This window comes from Barbus barbus (assembly GCF_936440315.1).
Source record: "Barbus barbus genome assembly, chromosome: 33".
Lineage (NCBI taxonomy): Eukaryota > Metazoa > Chordata > Actinopteri > Cypriniformes > Cyprinidae > Barbus > Barbus barbus.
This window is the reverse complement of record NC_136761.1, coordinates 7572848-7590770: the sequence shown is the minus strand read 5'-3', so window position 1 is coordinate 7590770 and position 17923 is coordinate 7572848. Positions and strand designations below refer to the sequence as shown.

The 17923-nt window shown below is 39.7% G+C and overlaps 1 protein-coding gene across 1 annotated transcript in view; it reads right to left on the bottom strand.

Annotated features, from left to right (window-relative positions):
• The window catches only part of LOC306853522 (testican-1-like), a 227517-nt gene extending 211176 nt beyond the window's left edge, over positions 1-16341 (bottom strand). Inside the window, exons 1-2 of the mRNA XM_079391005.1 lie at positions 16155-16341; positions 15648-15797 (exon numbers count right to left, since the gene is read on the bottom strand). Coding sequence (XP_079247131.1) covers positions 15648-15794 — 147 coding nt within the window. The 5' untranslated portion in view covers positions 15795-15797; positions 16155-16341. The remainder of the gene's footprint in view (positions 1-15647; positions 15798-16154) is intronic.
• Positions 16342-17923: the final 1582 nt, after the last annotated feature.

Below are 17923 nucleotides of genomic sequence, written 5' to 3'. Positions count from 1 at the left end.
GATGGGGGTGAGTGCAACAGGACGGAAGTCGTTAGGGACCGAGGCAGTGGAATGTTTCGGTACTGGTACGATGGTGGAGGTTTTGAAGATAGTGGGGACAGTTGTTTGGGCCAGGGACAGATTGAAAATGTCCGTGAAGACCTCAGCTAGCTGCTCCGCACAGGCTTTAAGCACACGACCAGGTATTCCGTCAGGGCCAGCTGCCTTCCGTGCATTCACCTTACGCAAAGTGGAGTAAACGTCTGATGTGGAGAGAGTGAGAGGCAGTTCACTGGGTTGATGCTCAGCTTTGAGTGAGATCTCCTTATTATTTTGATCAAAACGAGCATAAAAGTGGTTGAGCTCGTTTGGGAGGGAGGCAGAGCTGGAGGGGGGCACAGAGTTAGGTGGTTTGTAATCCGTGATAGATTGTATGCCTTGCCACATACGCCGGGGGTCTGAAGAATTGAAGTGTTCTTCAATCTTCTGTTTGTGTGTGAGTTTGGCCTGGCAGATACCCTTCCTCAGGTTGGCTCTGGCTGAGCTGTAAGCCTCCTGGTCTCCAGACCTGAAGGCTGCATCTCTTGCTTTGAGCAGGAGGCGAACCTCTCTGTTCATCCAGGGCTTCTGATTGGGGAAGATTTTTATTTTTTTGTGTGTAGTCACTCTGCTCACACAGCTGTTGATGTGCTCCATGACAGAGTTGGTGTAAGTGTCAATGTTAATCTGAGAGTTTGTGGTGGCCTGGGCAGCAAACTCACTCCATTCTGTGAGCTGGAATTGATGTTGAAGAGTGGAGTCAGCACCTTCCAGCCAGATTTTAACAGTCCTTGTTGTAGGTTTCACACGTTTGATGACCGGGGTATACTTGGGGAGCAGGAACAAAGAGAGGTGATCAGACTGACCCAGGTGGGGGAGGGGTGTGACTTTGTAGGCATCACTCACATTAGTATAAACGTGGTCCAATGTTTTATGTCCTCTTGTAGTGCAGGAGACATTTTGATTAAATTTAGGGAGAACAGATCTAAGAGTGCAGTGATTGAAGTCCCCAGCAACAATAAAGGCTCCATCCGGGTGCAGGGTTTGTAGTTTGCTAATAGCAGCACAGAGTTCTTTCATAGCCACGTTAGCATTAGCGTCCGGAGGTACATAAACTGCAGCAGCAACAATGCAAGTAAACTCACGTGGTAGATAGAATGGCCTGCACTTGATAATCAGGAACTCCAGCTCAGCAGAGCAGTAGGTATCAACAATGACAGAGTCTTTGCACCATGATTTATTTACATAAATGCATACTCCACCACCCTTGTTTTTACCAGAGGTTGCTGCTACTCTGTCAGCCCTGAAGAGAGCACGTCCATCCATATGCACCACGCTGTTTGGGACATCGTTGCAGAGCCATGTTTCAGTGAAGAACATAACATTACAGTCCATAAGCCATTTCTGTGTGAGGGTCCAGATCTTTAGTTCGTCCATCTTGTTCATCAGAGACCGTACATTGGCAAGGAAGATGCTGGGCAGAGCTGGTCGATGTGGGTTTAGCCTTAGCTTAGCACGCAGCCCTCCACGCTTTCCCCGTCTTTGTTTACGGTCTCGACGCCGACGCCGAGCACTTCCGGTCGGTACGAGTGATCCGCTTGTCCGCGGTGATCTCAGTAGCTCCGGCGGGAGTTCGCTGAAGTCGAAAGGATGATCTAAAACTATGTTGGAACACTGTTTGTTGATGTCCAAAAGTGATTGTTTACTATAGCTGTAGTTCGCATAACTGGATCGCGCGAACACGAGTGAAATAACCAGGTAAATTAACACTATTTTCCAAAATCTGGTAAGACGCTGAGCCTCGCGATGTGTTCGCGCCGCCATCTTGTCATAAAACAAGAAGGTGGAAAACCAAACAGTTGCTGGTCCTCAGTGATTTCCATGGGATTTTTCTTTCTTTCTATCAAAGTCAATGTAGACCAGCAACTGTTTGGTTACCCTCATTCTTCAAAATACCTTATTTTGGGTTCAGCACAAGAAATTAATAGAGGTTTGGGACAACATGTGAGAGAGTAAATAATGACAGAAATTAAATTTTAGGGTGAACTATCCCTTTAATGACAGTCGACAGCATGTTTAGTGTCCTGTCCCTTTAAGAGCTGCACGCATCTAATATACAGGCACGCATCCGTTTCTCTCTTAACTATTTACTTTCATTTTAGAGATAACCAACTCAGTCTGTATGTAAACTTTGTGTGTTTTGACAGTATTAGCGCAAAATATAACTTAGTTGAGTAATCAGGCGCTCGCGCTGTTAGACAGGCATTTTAATGCGCGTGCTTCAGGTGTATGCGCTCAGAAAAAGCCGTCAGACCAGCGCGTGAATTAAACATTTAACCAGCAAGGCTTGTGTGCAAATAATGTACTTTTGCGATCGCGAATAAGTGCAGTGTCGTGTCAGAGTAACTCTACTGCTGTATGTCGTGTTGTACAGTATATAGAGACGGAGACCAGAACTGTATTTGACATAATGTGTTCTGTAGCACGATACTAGGATTTTTCTTCAAAAGCAGATCGTGGAGACATTTTTATCGTCCACGATCAAAAATCGTCATATCGCACACCCCTACATTAAAGACCATCACAATTTCACTCTAACCCGTTTGTGGCTATGGACTTTTTTTTGTTGTTGATGTGATTTTGCTAATGCTTATGGCAGATCCATCACACAACTGTAAAATATAAAAGTATTTAGGAAAAATAATGCAATAATATTATTTTTAACAGAACTGTAAAATTACAATATACCTATTACTCCTATTTATGGCTGTCTTAATTTCTCAGTTTTCAAATGATAAACCTTACAGTTTCTCCTTTATGACAACAGCCAGTTTATAAGCGCCTCTCATTAACTTTGAGAAGATGGTTGGCACATGATGCTTTCCCAAAAACTATAGTTATAAGTGACCCAAACTACACACACAAAAGCACGAGGCAACATGCTTTGCTTCAAGGAATATGATAAATCAGAGCGAGATGAATACAGTGAGAGAGGAAGACGGAGGTGGAGGTTAAAAAAGAGACAGAAAAACAGCCGAATCTTGAAGACAAACAAACAATAAACCAGACTGACGGAAAACAACTTCTGCCTCTCTTTCCCATCAAAGACACGCTGCAACCATCTGACAAGACTGTCACCCACATAGAGAGAAATCCTCCATTCAGCGAGCTGGAAAAACCTTCGCCATCCAGTAAAACACACACGCCTCCTTTAATGACACAGACAGACAAATTTGTTCTGTTTACTTTAAGTTGCAAACAGCTTGTTAAACAGACACATGAAGGAAAATACTCACTTTCACTTGCTAAACCCACTGACAGGGTGAAAGCTGAAGGTTGAAACACACACATGAAAGCAGTAGAAAGCAAATACATGCATATGGACATATCATAACATCAAATAAACAAACCTTTTCTGACTAAATGAGCTGCCATTTGGACTGTGGGTTGATTTCTGAAGATGTTTTGGCTGTGCTCTTATTTCTCCTCCACTGCTTTACATGAGATCAGTTTTTCCTCTGGTGTTTAAACCTCTCAAACCTGAACTCACAGTTAACATGCTATTAAAGTGCATTGCATCCTGGGAAGAGGCTAACCTCCATACTCCCACACACACCCATGTGATACGGGTCTCTCAGTAGGACTTTGCTCACTTTTCAAGCGGCCGATTGATTGATTGATCAGCGTTGTCTCCCCAGCCCTGTCAATAAGAGCATTCCCTCACACACATTAACACAGATCACTGTCTGATGGACCACAGAGAGAAAGACCAGCAGATTTTACATTTCTGTTCAGAGGTTTGGGGTCAGTAAGCAGGGGGTTTTTTTCTGCATAGAGGCAGTCACGTGCAAGCGTTAGGGCTTTTAGCTCAGAAGTTGACATTTGGGGAAATACTGACATCTTTACACCTATTTACTTTATATTTCTTTATGAAGAATGATCATTTCTGTAGGGCCCTATGATTTATGCAATGCGGAAAACGCAGATGGAATCACGGAATCCAGTCATAAAAGCAGAATTTACTATTTAACGTGGAATGTCATGGAATTTGCCAAATTGTGGATGGATAAATCAAGAGTAGGTCATTTCACCTGAATCAAAACGTGGCATAGACTAGCACCTGTGAATATTAAGCCGCAATAATACTATTTGAATTTGAATCCTGCATGTTGTGCGTTTCTCTGTGTGAAGGAATAGTACAAACGCACGGTTTTGTTTACTACACGCATACAGAAGCATTTCTTGAGCAGGAAATCAGTATATTAGAATGAATTCTGAAGGATCATTTGACACTGAAGGCTGCAGTAATGATGCTGAAAAGTCAGATTTATCACAGGAATAAATCACATTTTAATATATATTTGGGGCCTACAAAGAAATTAGCCATTTAAATAATATTTCACATTATTAATATTTTTCTGTATGTTTGATCAAATAAATGCAGCCTTGGTGAGCAAAAGAGACTTTAAAAAATATGTAGTGTATATGTAAAGCTTTTTTACCATGCCTACTGAATCTGATTGTGAATCTAACAGACAAATAGCCAGATGGACAGAGAGAAAGTGATAGAATGACAGACAGGGACACAGATTCGGTGTCTTAAAACCTACTTTGCTGCCGACCTTAATGTTTTGTGCATCATAGGTACATCAGCGCACCTGTGATTTTGACATTTTATCAACATAGGCTTCCATAGAATGGAAATGACTACAGTTCCAAACTCCGTCTTTCTCTCTTCAGAACTGAAGCTCCCTCACTCGTTCACTTCATCCCTCTGTTCTCATCATGCACACATTCACAGAACATGCTCAGCACAGTCATCATAGTCCCAGCTGTGAGCACTCAGTGTAATACCGTCTGTCAGCACACACACACACACACTGATCAATCCCGTGGGTTTACACACCTGCCTCTCTTACAGTCATGTTCCCTCAGCAATTCTGTTCAGGTTTTCTGCCCAGTCTAATGAATTAGCAAATCAATAGAAACAGCCACGCATGCGCACACACACACACACACACACACACACAAACACTTGCCAAAGGTAGAAGGAACCAAATATAAAATAGCACAGCTAGATGCAAAAATAAACACACGCATATGTCTGGATCTGGATGCATGACCCTTCTAATGACGGCAGAAAACAGTCAGCGATATGGCAGCTGACTTAGGCAGGTAGATAGGTAGGTAGATAGGTAGGTAGGTATGTGTGCGTGTGTGTGTGTGTGTGTGTGCATTGCAGGGCTGATTTCACGGCTGATGGAGCACAGGGTCAGGATGTGTCAAAGAAAGTGAATGAGAACAAGAGAGAGCGAGACAGAGAGAGAGAGGGGGGAAGGGAAGTCAGACGTAGGACAAAGGAGATGTCAGAAAAGGGCTACACATCGACTCCTTAAACCTGCTGGTCCTCAACCAGGAGCCAGTAGCATCAGAAAGCAGAGAGCAGGTCAGTAACTTAAAACTCTCTCATTATAAACAGCCAATCTGAATACATTTAAGTGCTCGACACTTTGCTCAGAGGTGCAGCTCGCTTTGCTTTCAGTCGACCGGCACTCAATTCCTAATTTTGTCATGCAGTAAATCTATTCAACTCCAGCCACTCTATTTTCACCTTTCATCTGAATTAAAATAAATTTATTTACAAATTCCATGCTTGTGAATTGTTTACTACTCGCTGGGATTAAATTAAGAATGCAATTCCTGAATTTAAATTGAGGCCGTAAACAGAATGCTGTTTGAATTTGAATGCAAGTACACTTATAATAATTTGAAATTCAAATAACTTATAACTGCAATAAAACAATAGAAAAAGATACAATGATAGACAGAATGGAACAATACACTAACAAATCAAATGATGGATGGATGGATGGATGGATGGATGGATGGATGGATGGATGGATGGATGGATGGATGGATGGATGGATGGATGGATGGATGGATGGATGGATGGATGGATGGATGGATGGATGGATGGATGGATGGATGGATGGATGGATGGATGGATGGATGGATGGATGGATGGATGGATGGATGGATGGATGGATGGATGGATGGATGGATGGATGGATGGATGGATGGATGGATGGATGGATGGATGGATGGATGGATGGATGGATAAATCAAACAACAGAACTATAAATAGAATGATGGATGGATGCATTGATGGATGGAACGAAACAATGATAAACAGAACAATACAACAAAAAAATCTAATGATAGAACAATAAACAGAAGGATAGATGAATGGATGGATCAATACATGGAATGATAGAACAATAAAACAATGCAACAATAAATCAAACAACAGAAGGATAAACAGAATGATGCATGGTTGGAACAATAGAAATGATAAACAGAACAACAAAACAATTCAACAGTAAATCAAACAATAGAAAGATGGATGGAACAAAAGAAAGAACAGCATATAACTCAAACAATAGAATGATGGATGGATGGATGGATATAATGGAATAATATTTAATTTCCTAGAATGCATTGCCTATGTTAAACTAAAATTTTCAATAGACCGTTTGGAAAGAGCTTGATTGATAGGCGATCTGACGGATCATAATGCCAAATACGCCATCTTGTCTGACTGCTATGACCGAAAACTAACAATAAATGAAATTTTCTACCTATTAGATTGTGTGTTATTAATGTCTACACTAGGGATGTCAACGATTAATTGATGATCGATTAATTGTCGATAAGAGATGCAATTGATTAAAGCTATCGATGGTCTATTAAGCAGTTTAATTTTGGGCTGCGTGCGGCTCATGCACAAAACACTTGCAAGTGGCTGTGAGTGACTGTGATGGGGCTGGATCTTTGGCGAAAATAATTCACAAATAAATAACATACAACATACAAATTACGCTTCTAATGTGATCCAAACTTTAAAAGTACATTAAAACAGAAACAATATAAATGTATTTTGTATTGAAATGTAGTAACTAAGTCATGTTTAATTATAATTTCCCCAGATACAATTGTTTCATACCGGGCTCTGCGCTTCGACAGGGCTGCGGGACACGAGCAAGCAGGACAGGTCTATATACCAGCCAGAGTTTCCGCTAGAAAAAAATGGTGCCAGTCAAAGTCACCGGCAGAGGTTTCGTTTTCCGGACATTTTGGTGATATGCCGGTCAAATATCGCCTCTTAATTAGTCAAGTTGAGGAAAACTGGAGGCAGGCTATGTAACTTAAAAAATGACATAATCAGGCCGTATAGAATGCAACGTTTATTAGCCTAACTTTCAAATAGACGGAAAAAAACATGAAAGTCCGATTGGCGTCAATCAACGCCAATTGTTTTTACTATGGTTTCACATTCATAGTTTAACAAACCAATCCCCCTTCCCCACATAAAATATCTGAATAGTAGCCTATTGTTAACTTTTTACTCAAGCGAACTTAATTATACACTCTCAATATGTCTCATTTAACTGGTAACATTTAAATTGGCCACCGTGAAATGACTCCTTGTCAAATTAACTGGAACAAACAAATGACTAGGCCTATAACACTGTCATTTTAGGTTACTTTTTACGCTGTTTTGCAGTGCTGAATTGTGCAGCTGCCGACTTAAAATCAAAACTTCCCAGAGTCTCTCCACAACTTGCAATGCGCATAAGGCGCGTAACCTTGTTCTCCGCAAGGCGACTTCGCTGCTTCGTCTTGATCCGATTCTGCAGCGAGAACCCCCTCTCTGCAGGAACACTCGAGACAGGGATTACACAGGCTATCTTGGCGAGCTTGGTCCACTCTGGATACATTTAGTTGAAATCACATATGAGGACTTCGCAGGCTGTGGAGAAATGCAATCTTCCATAGCCACGGAGCTCTGTCATTCTGAAAAGTTGAGATGTTTTTATCTCGATGCAGCGCGGACGCGCCTGGAAAAAACGAGCGCGTCGCTTCCATTATGAGCGCGCATACCGCGCGTCTCCATTTGAAATAACGAACTTGAGCGCGCAAAAGACGCGATATGTGAGCGGCCCCTTAGGCGTGCGCTTTATTTTAAATGCAGCATGCGATGTTGTTTAATAACTTTCAAACGGTAGAGCCTGTTCCTTTATAACATAGCCAAAGGTCGGTGTATTTTTGCTTTATACATTTTAGGCTTATTCTCAAATTCAGATTGTGTTAGTGGGGCGGGATTATTAGGCCATTTTAATCGGACAATTTGACCGGAGAGATTTAATTTTGTCAGACATTTCATTTTTTTTCCGGCCAATGTCCGGCAATTACCGGACAACGGAAACCCTGATACCAGCTATATAGGCTTAGGCTATAATTCATAATTTAATTTGTTTCTACGTTCGACTTAATAATTTCTGGGCACTGTCTATGTTTCTTTAATTTGTTCCCTATAAAACCCATGATTTAACTAAAATAAGGGAACAAATTAAGTCATAGAATCAAATTCTAAATTCATGGCCAAAAAATCTTTAATTTCCCCGCATGTTTCCACAGTAAGAGATGCAAAAACAGTGATTAAAAGTGAACGCCAATAAAATAAACCTGCGAAATTAAAGGGTGAGACGGCGAGGATTTCGGAAAATACATTTTAGGAAAAACTGCAAACATTGCAATTGTGTTTTAAAATATAACAACGAAACAATTGAAGATGACACACAAGCATATTCAAACAAAAGCCAACACGGATAGGATGTGTGAAACAAAGCAAAATCAACGCTACTCTTATCATGAAGTAACAATGCAACCTCAGCGTCTGATTCGAGCCCTTCCCACTCCTTGAGTTCGCTCCACCGTTGGAAAGCTGCTCCGATATTTACACGGGTCCTACCTCTTGTCTGATCGTAACCCTTCTTTTTAATGTTTTGTTTCTCTGATATTTTCCTCTTTTTTTATTTCTGCCATTTCTCTCTATCTATAGTCGGTGTGCTAATATCCATTCTGTGCACTCAAACTGAGCGCTCTCTTTTCTTTGTCATTACAAGACACGGCCCCTTACTGCTGATTAGCTACAAGTGTTTTGGGACTTGGTCTGACACTGTGGTTAAAATAATTTTTCAAAAATCACTTAGTGCACCTTTAAAGAGACAAAAAAAAAGGTATTTATTGTTTGAATTTCTTTAACAATGGCTAAATTTTAAAGGTGAGAGTCCTGAGACCTTGTTTCATACCAGAAGTAACCTGCTCTGTCTTGTCTGTCGGTGTGTTGTCAGTTTCCTCTTTGCTCTGCGATGTATTTTTCACTGCTTGAGAACATGATATGCAGCGTGAGAGTGGCATTGTTTGTCGGCGATAGGCAGGTCTTTGCGAATGGTCAATTCAGTAAATTTCTCGTCCTGTCATTTCAATTCAAATTTCAATCTAACCCCCTGTGAGTTAAGGCCAGTTCAACTCAAATTCCAAATATTGAACTGAAACAGATAATTCCTCAATTATGAATTTTGCCCCATGCTGCCACCCCACTACCAGTACTCAGAGGGCAGGTTATGTAGTAATGTAGTCACCTGGGTCATTATTCATCTCTGAAGTGACTGGAAATGCAGGTCTGACCTGAGAGAGGTTCACAGATCCTCTGCACTGACATCAGCACTATTTCCTTGGAAAAGGAGCAACAGAAAGCAAAACTGAACCAGATAGAGAAAGCCCAAAACTCTTAAGACTCCGAATCCCAGTGATTACAGTAAATCACAAGCCGCCTTTCCTCTGGAGAACAATAGAGCATCAACAAAAACAAAATTTCCAGCCTCTCCTCTGCTGTCCTCAGCGCTCCTCTCGTTTAGACAGTGAGCAGTTTCGCAGTAATGAGGCTCATTTACATGGCAGTCACAGCGGCCCCAGAGGATCCATACCACACACACACACACACACACACACAAGGTCTCTCTCATGATTGTGCCCTTTGAGTTCTCACAAAAATGACTTAAAAAGGACACCGAATCGAATCAAATTGAACTGTACAGTCAGTATAACGCCTCCTGAATTTGTACTTTTCAAATGATCAAATGATGGTCAGATCTCTGACGTCCAAATGCGGCTGTGTTTAATTCTGGCAAATAATTGATTTTTGCATTCAAAACTCACTTTAATGATGACTTTATGAATCCTATACACCTACATCAAATGGCAACATAATATTTCCATCCTTTAACAACACAACGTTGCCCAGCACAAACCTAAAGCATTTCATTAATGAGATTTTAAAAATCGGACCTCCTGTTCACATCCAGACTTTCCTGCTGTAACCTCACCTCTACTGTCCAACCACATCCAATTCAGACCCATCAGCCTTTAGCAAGGATAGTCAGTCCTTCACTCCTAAAGAAACAACTTGACAAGGTCAATTTTCTTTCCTGCGTTGATGTGTTTCCTGTTGAAACAGGAAGTTTGGCCAGAGCATATTGCTAGATGACTCATGAAAAATATTTGTTCAGTTTTCCCAGAGGAGAAAGACTGAATTTGTAATGTGTAAATCTGCTGCAAGTTAATCTTGTCAATTTATGAGTACACTAGCATACAAATGAACTCAAAGCTACAGACACTGACTGGTTTTTAAAAAGTAAAGCTTACGATTAGAAACAAAAGAGCCTTATGCTGCATGAAACACCATGAGGTTCATCCTTCTTTTGCAAATCATCTATGTACTGGTGCTTCAAAAAACTGAGGAGAATTAACTTTGTCTTCTGTTAACAAACATCACCTTGAACCAAATGAGTGCTGCAGTGATGATGCATTTTTGTAGGCCAACCTGGGAGTTTGCATCATCCTGGTCCCCTCAACAATAATCCAATAGGATTTTACCATTAGCTTTTGGATTATTGCAGAAAATAAACTCTGGGACCAACAAAAGTTTTATTCCTATACATTTTGCTCATCGTAATCTTCACAAATGAACAGAACATTTATGAATCTTGAAGCCTAAATAAAATCGCCTAGATAACCATAGGCTATAAATGAACTACACCAAGGTCACATGACTTTGACGTCGCCAAATACGAGTCTATAATCCATAATAGAGCTTCCTCAAGTGAAAAAGTCCATCCCACGTTGTCCTCTAACATCAAAATCCACCTACATATTTGCTTAGAACTGTTTCGGTGCTAAATCTGTGCATATTTCTCTCCTGATTCAGACCAGATTACTTTTTTCCCTGGAGAAAGCAATATTATGGATATAGGACTTCTATTTTAGCAATGATTTGAAGTTTAAAATGTCTTAATGATAGATTTGTTTCTTACAAACACGTAGCTTTTTACTTCTCAAGATGTTAATTGATGGATTTAAGTCATGTGGATTAGGGCTGCACGATATATCGCATGCGATTGTCATGCGCATCTCATCAGTAAAGCCGGTTCTGTGATTATTAATAAATCTCCATCACCTGTTTTCAAATGGAGCGGCATTTAATACACAGAGCCGTAGTTCACTGACAAGCTACACAATTTGCGCTCAGAATCGCATGCGATATTGAACGTGATATTGCGTAGCTTGTCAGTGAACTACAGTTTTTTGTGCACTGTACAGCCCTAACCAAACAGTTACAGATTGTCAAAGGAGCTCGAGCTCCTCATTTAACGATTTACTCCTCCTCAATTTCACATCCACCCGTCGCTCCGCACGGTCGCACACAGAAATATGGAGAATTTTTACAATATCGCAAACGATAAGATATCACCCATACCTAGCTCTGTGTATTAAATGCCGCTCCATTTGAAAACAGATGGAGATTTATTAATAATCACAGAATAATCACTTTGCTGATGAGATGCACATGAAAATCGCATGCAATATATCGTGCAGCCCTAATGTGGATTATTTCGATGTTTTTATCAGCTGGTTGGCTCTCGTTCTGACTGCACCTATTGGGCCTCATTGATGAAACTTGCGTAAATATAGGAGTAAATTCGGAGTAATTTGCACGTAAAACAGACCTTCCCGAAAACTCTCCTCTGGATTCACAAACGCTTCGTAAATGTCCGATTTGATAGTTAAACGTTTATGTTAATGAATTCCCATCATTCGTAAATAGGGCGCTCCTGCACGCCCGTACACAATTAACATAATCCCCACCTACGAATTGCGTGTGCAGGAACACAGTGGAATATTCCAGTCTACTTTCTCAGGTTTGGCTCCAGTATATTGCATAAATGCAAAAAAGACTAATAGGCCATATGCCTAACAATAAATATTCAATAGCATGCGTCTACCTAAGAGTTTTTAGCCAGCTGAAAAAATGTCAGGCGCTCTTCTTAAAACGACCAGTTGGTGGTGCTTGAGAATGCTTTGCTGGCACAGCGTTTTTCCAGCAGAGACGCTTTAGTTGTTATGATTTGGAATATCCACGGTAGTAACGTATTACTATTATCTCATTTTTAAGAATTTTACTAAATATAAAAAAGCAGTAAGCAGTAATATTGACAGCAATATTAACAATTAATATTGTTGTAAAAATTTAGCTCTGCTCATGTTTCATGAATGAGGCCCATTCAACTGCAGAGGACCTATTGCTGAGCAAGTTTATGCCAAAATTGAATGGAAAAACAATACCGAATCAAACCTGCTCAGCCAGAGCACTGCATTAGACAAGCCTACACACATTTCACAACGACCTTTAAAACGACCACTAATTTCAGGCTTCAGACTATTACTGGAACAGAAAGCCTTTCAAAATGTGCGTGTGTATGTGTGCGTTTAAAAATGTCTTTCTGCACTAGATCCTCAGGTAAACCTTCAGTTTAAAGCTTTTAAACCATGGGCTCAACACTACCTGTCATCTCTCACCCTACGGACTGATGGAGCTTGTGGAGTTATTACACACATTCACACGTACACGAATATAGATCAAAACGCAAAAATGAAAATAAAAATTTATTTTTCTTTATTTATAGCAAAAATAAATACATTAAATAATAATATTTATTAAAATAAATAAACTGAATAATATATTTTTTGTAAAATGTACTCCAATAAACTTTTACTTATAACTTCGAGAAAAAAAAATACACTGTAGGTTGTTTTTTTTTTTTTTTTCATGCCACGCCAAAAAAAAGTATATACACATCCTCATATTAATAGATAAAATTACTTTTTATGTGTCAGGGTAAATTTAATTATGCTTCATTTTCCATAATTAAATTGATTTAGAACTGCAGTTGAGACCAATTCAATTAATAATTGTAATTCAACTTCCTGTAGTGCATCATTAATTCAATTTAAAATTCACATTAATAATTCTTAAATTCCATTTTCTTCACCCAGTGAGAGTTTTATAATACAACTTTTGCTCTTATATAAAGTGAATCTGGCTATGTACTGATGCCAGACTTCACTTGTTATGAATAGCCTGATTTTTTTGCTGTGTGTCCTCCAAATAAAAAGTGAAAAAGACATGAAGTGCCTTTAATTTGTACAGTATTTCATTTACCGGCTTATCTAAAAATACCATTACCAGATGTCTATGTATTGCATTAATCATTTGCACATAGTTTTTTCAGGAAAAAATGCCTATATTGTGCCTACAAAATGCCTACAAATACCAAGATGTAATTACCATAATGATTTTTCCAGTACTGTTCAGTGTGAACCATATGAGCATGTGTATGTGTGTATGTGTGTGTGTGTGTGTGTGTTCGTTTATGTGCTAATGTCCTTGTCACCTTCCCTTTCAAAGCGTCTCTCACTGCATCAGCATTCATAATATCCCCTCTCATTAACACAGAAAAATTACTGACACAGAGGGAAAGGAAGGCAGAGATAAAGAATGAGAGGAGAGAGAGATGCATAGCGAAAGAGAGAGGCATGAAGAGACTCTTCATTTCACCTCCTGCAATCACTTCATCCATATAAAGAGGCTCTGAATCTCACTCTCATATGGATCCCACAGCTGAGACCCTCCAAACACACTTATGGACAGGTGCTTCGTTTCCAGATCTCAGTCTCTCAGGTGCGGATTACACAACACATGCACGCTACGCACAGGCTGCATCCCAATTGGCATACTTTGACTGCATTCTAAAGCTATGCACATCACTGCTGAAGTGTACGGCAGTATTGGGACTCACTACAAGACTGTAACCACATATTCAGAATTTAGGAACCAAATTGGCTCTTTTATGAATCTGATATTGAAGACCTGCAAAATCGGATTGCTCTGTGTTTAAGGTGGTTATTATGGAAGCACATTTCTGGCATGGGAAAAAAATAAAAATAATAATTGTGACTTTTTATCTCACAATTCAGACTTTTTTTTTACTTTGAGTTTACATCTTTCAATTCAGTTTTTTTTTTCCTCTCTATGTAATAAAAAATGGTAATAGCGACTTTTTAATCTTACAATACTTCCTTTTTTCACAATTTATAATTGTGAGATATAAACTCAGAATTGTTTTCCTCAAAATTCTGGGTTTCATTTTTCGGCAACAGAATAAAAAAAATTGCTACATTTTTATCTCAGAATTGACACTTTTTTCAGAGTTATGCTGGAAGAAAAGTCATAATTATATACTTTCTATCTCTCAATTCTGTTTTATTGTTTCCAACAGTTTCTATTTTATTGGGACCAAAAATGTTAATTGCAACTTTTTAACTCTCAATTCTTACTTTTTCAGAGTTCTGAGGGGAAAAAGTCATAAAGATGCGACAAATGTAGAATTATGACATTTTTCAGGGTTTACATCTCACTATTTGTTTTCTCCACTATAGAATAAAAATGGTTATTGTGACTTCTCATGTCACCATTCTTACTTTTTTGCAATTCTGAATTTATATCTCACAATTCTAAGGGGGAGAAAAAGTGCAACAGAGATTTGCAAGAAAAAATATATTGCGAAAATTGTGAGATAAGAGTTGTGGTAAGTAATTGGTAATTTGTGAGGTAAATCATTGTTTTGTTTTGTTTTTTTTATCCCAGGGCAGTAACAAGCTTCCATAGCTAATGGTCCAGGTACAAAATCATAAAACAAGTACAGTTTAACCACAACTAATAACTTTCTTGATACCTACAGCACTAGCATACATTTGAAAAGCTCTCACAGTTCCCTTCCTCTCTTTTTTTTTCTTTCTTTCATTTTTCAGCTTTTCAAATCTAACAGCTCTCATGCTTTATGTGTTCAGACCTACTGCCATTTGCATACTATATAGTAGAAAAGTGTGCATATTCACCCTCTACCATTTCTTGACAGGTCGAGAGTAATATATTCACCTAAAAAGCACAAAAATTATATCTACCAGTAATTTTAAGCTATTTTAGGCTTGCATACTACATAGTAGGAACAGTATACAAATGTAAATACAGCCAAACACAGACAAGCTCATCCCCATTGTTTTGAGGTGTATTATAAACACTAAATAATCCCTATCCCTAAAACACACCTTTTGACATTTTAGATTTTAATTAACAAACTATGTTGCCAATTTATGAAGCTTTTGGCTTGTAGCAAAGCCAACAAAATAACGTTCAGTAAGCTTTGCTGTTCTTCAGGGGATATTCCAAGCAGGCTAACAAAACACAAAGACCTTCCTTTGACTTCTGTTTCTAAATTAAGATAATTATAATGACTACAAGACCTTTGAGGGGACATTTGGTCCCTATATAGAAAGCAAAACACACACAAGTGTCCCAGCAGCAGAAGGAAATGCAGCGAAAAACTCACGTCGCGGAATTTGTTCCAGTATTTACTCTTGTCGTACTGGGACACGGTGCTCATCCACTTTTCATTGTCCAGCGGGTCTCCGTCACTGCTGCCGGTAACGGACACCGTCAGAACCACCAGAGACACGAGCAGACCGAGACTCAGCATTATCTGGAGGAGAGAGAGAGAAAAAGGAGAGCAGGTGAAATTAGGCGCGGGGCACTTGAGGTAAAGACGCCTTTTTGAGTTTGAGAGGACTTCGTTTTAAACACGCCCAATACATAACATATTAAAAATCTCACTGTCTGATTCTTATCCAATACACAACTCCAGAGCCTCACAGGCAGTGCGCGGATTATTTCTGGATTATAAATCCGCTGAATATGTCCATCTGATATGATTAATCGTCCCTGAGGAGAAAATCTGACAACGGACTTTAACGGTCGCTCTTTGAGCGCGAGCTCCGCTGGCGTCTGCGTTAATTGGCTTCATTTGATACAGACGTTATTCATCGTTCTCTTCACTCACCTCAAGACGGGACGGTTCTCTGCTCCCAAGCGGGTCACTGGAGACCGTAAAGTATCCGAGACACGGAGGGTGAGTGAGTGAGTGAGTTTCCTCAGATCCTCGCAGCTGCTACACTGAACACAACCAAGAGAAACGGACCCGTGTAACGGAACGGTGAGCGACTCCGCCCACTCTCCACCGTGACTCCGCCTACTTTCCCTCTCTCTCTCTCTCTTCCACACTGAGCGACGCCACAAATCACGTGACTCAAGCTCCAACTAAACCAAACGCAGCTGATAGAATGATCAAAACCTTTGAATTATAACGTAAAGGTTGCACTTTTGTCGACCGCTCACTTATGCACTATGTACTTATGCATTATGAACAAGCATATAGTGTATGAATTTTATAAGGTTATTTTGTCATTAATAATCGGAGTCTGATAGCCCTTTCGTGAAGCTTCTATAAGTGCATCATCCGGGTATTTAAAGTGCACTTTTTCTTTTTGGAATTTTCAGTGTGAACCGAAGACTATAGAATACCTAAGAATGCCTTAAAAAGGGACTGGTGTGAACGCACTACTCGCACTATTTATACTTCAAAACCTCATGCAATAGTTGATAAGTGTGCGATTTGGGAAGTCTTTCGGTCTCAGAAATGATGTAAAACTAAGGGAGTGGTGCGTTCACTCGGGAATAAACGCGGAGGTTGAGGTGTGCTGGAGGTAATACGCAGGTGTTGACTTTAAGCTGTAAAACATCCAGTGTTGTGCGGAGGGAATCAATACACGCTCCCTGCTCACTCCTAACAGCCTCGGTTTTCATTTAGAATCAGCCTGTAATGGCTCTGAACTGTCCACTGCAGTGCATTCAGCCGCGGGGAGAGAGAGTGATGGGAATATCGGCTCATTTTTAATTAAAGAGAATAAATAAATCAATAGATTAAGCTCATTAGTAAACATAACGCGCGAGACGGATATTTGTAGGCGTTCTCCGGTGAGGGAGCTGTCCGTTCAGCACCACACCACCACTGCACTTACGCCAGCTTTGTACACTGCAAAGAAGCCGCTTCTGATGCGTGTGCACACCTTATTTTGCAAAGCGGAAGTACACTGTTTTCTTGAATGTGCGACGTTCCCGATTAGTAAATAATCAGAAGACTAACAAAGTGCTGTAAATGGCACATTTGCGCTACATCGTGATAATAATATAGGCTATTAAAATAGCCTATATTATGGTGGTGATGGCGCAGTGGATAAGACACATGCCTTTGGTGTGAGAGACCCGGGTTCGAATCCACTGTGAGACACCAATGTGTCCCTGAGCAAGACACTTAACCCCCTAGTTGCTCCAGAGGCGTGCGACCTCTGACATATATAGCAATTGTAAGTCGCTTTGGATAAAAGCGTCAGCTAAATGAATAAATGTAAATGTAAAATAATATAATAAGCACTAATTTGGAATTATAAGAATAAAGGATTAAAATAACTAATGTTCAGAGCAAGTAACATTTTCATAACCTAACCCACAAAATTACTAATGCTGAAATAATGTTTTGAGACTCATTCCATAAAATGGGTGCCTTTAAAACATACTCTCAAAACTATAAAAGGTTTAAATTATTCCATTCCAACAAAACCAACATAATATAACGAAGTGATAAAAAGAGGAGACGCTTACTTGTCCTTGAAGAGTTCATAGCCTGAAAGGATGGTGGTAATATGGCTGTTTTATATGTATATATTTATTTATTTTTATTCTAGTATTGTATGATAGCAGGGCTGAAATGTA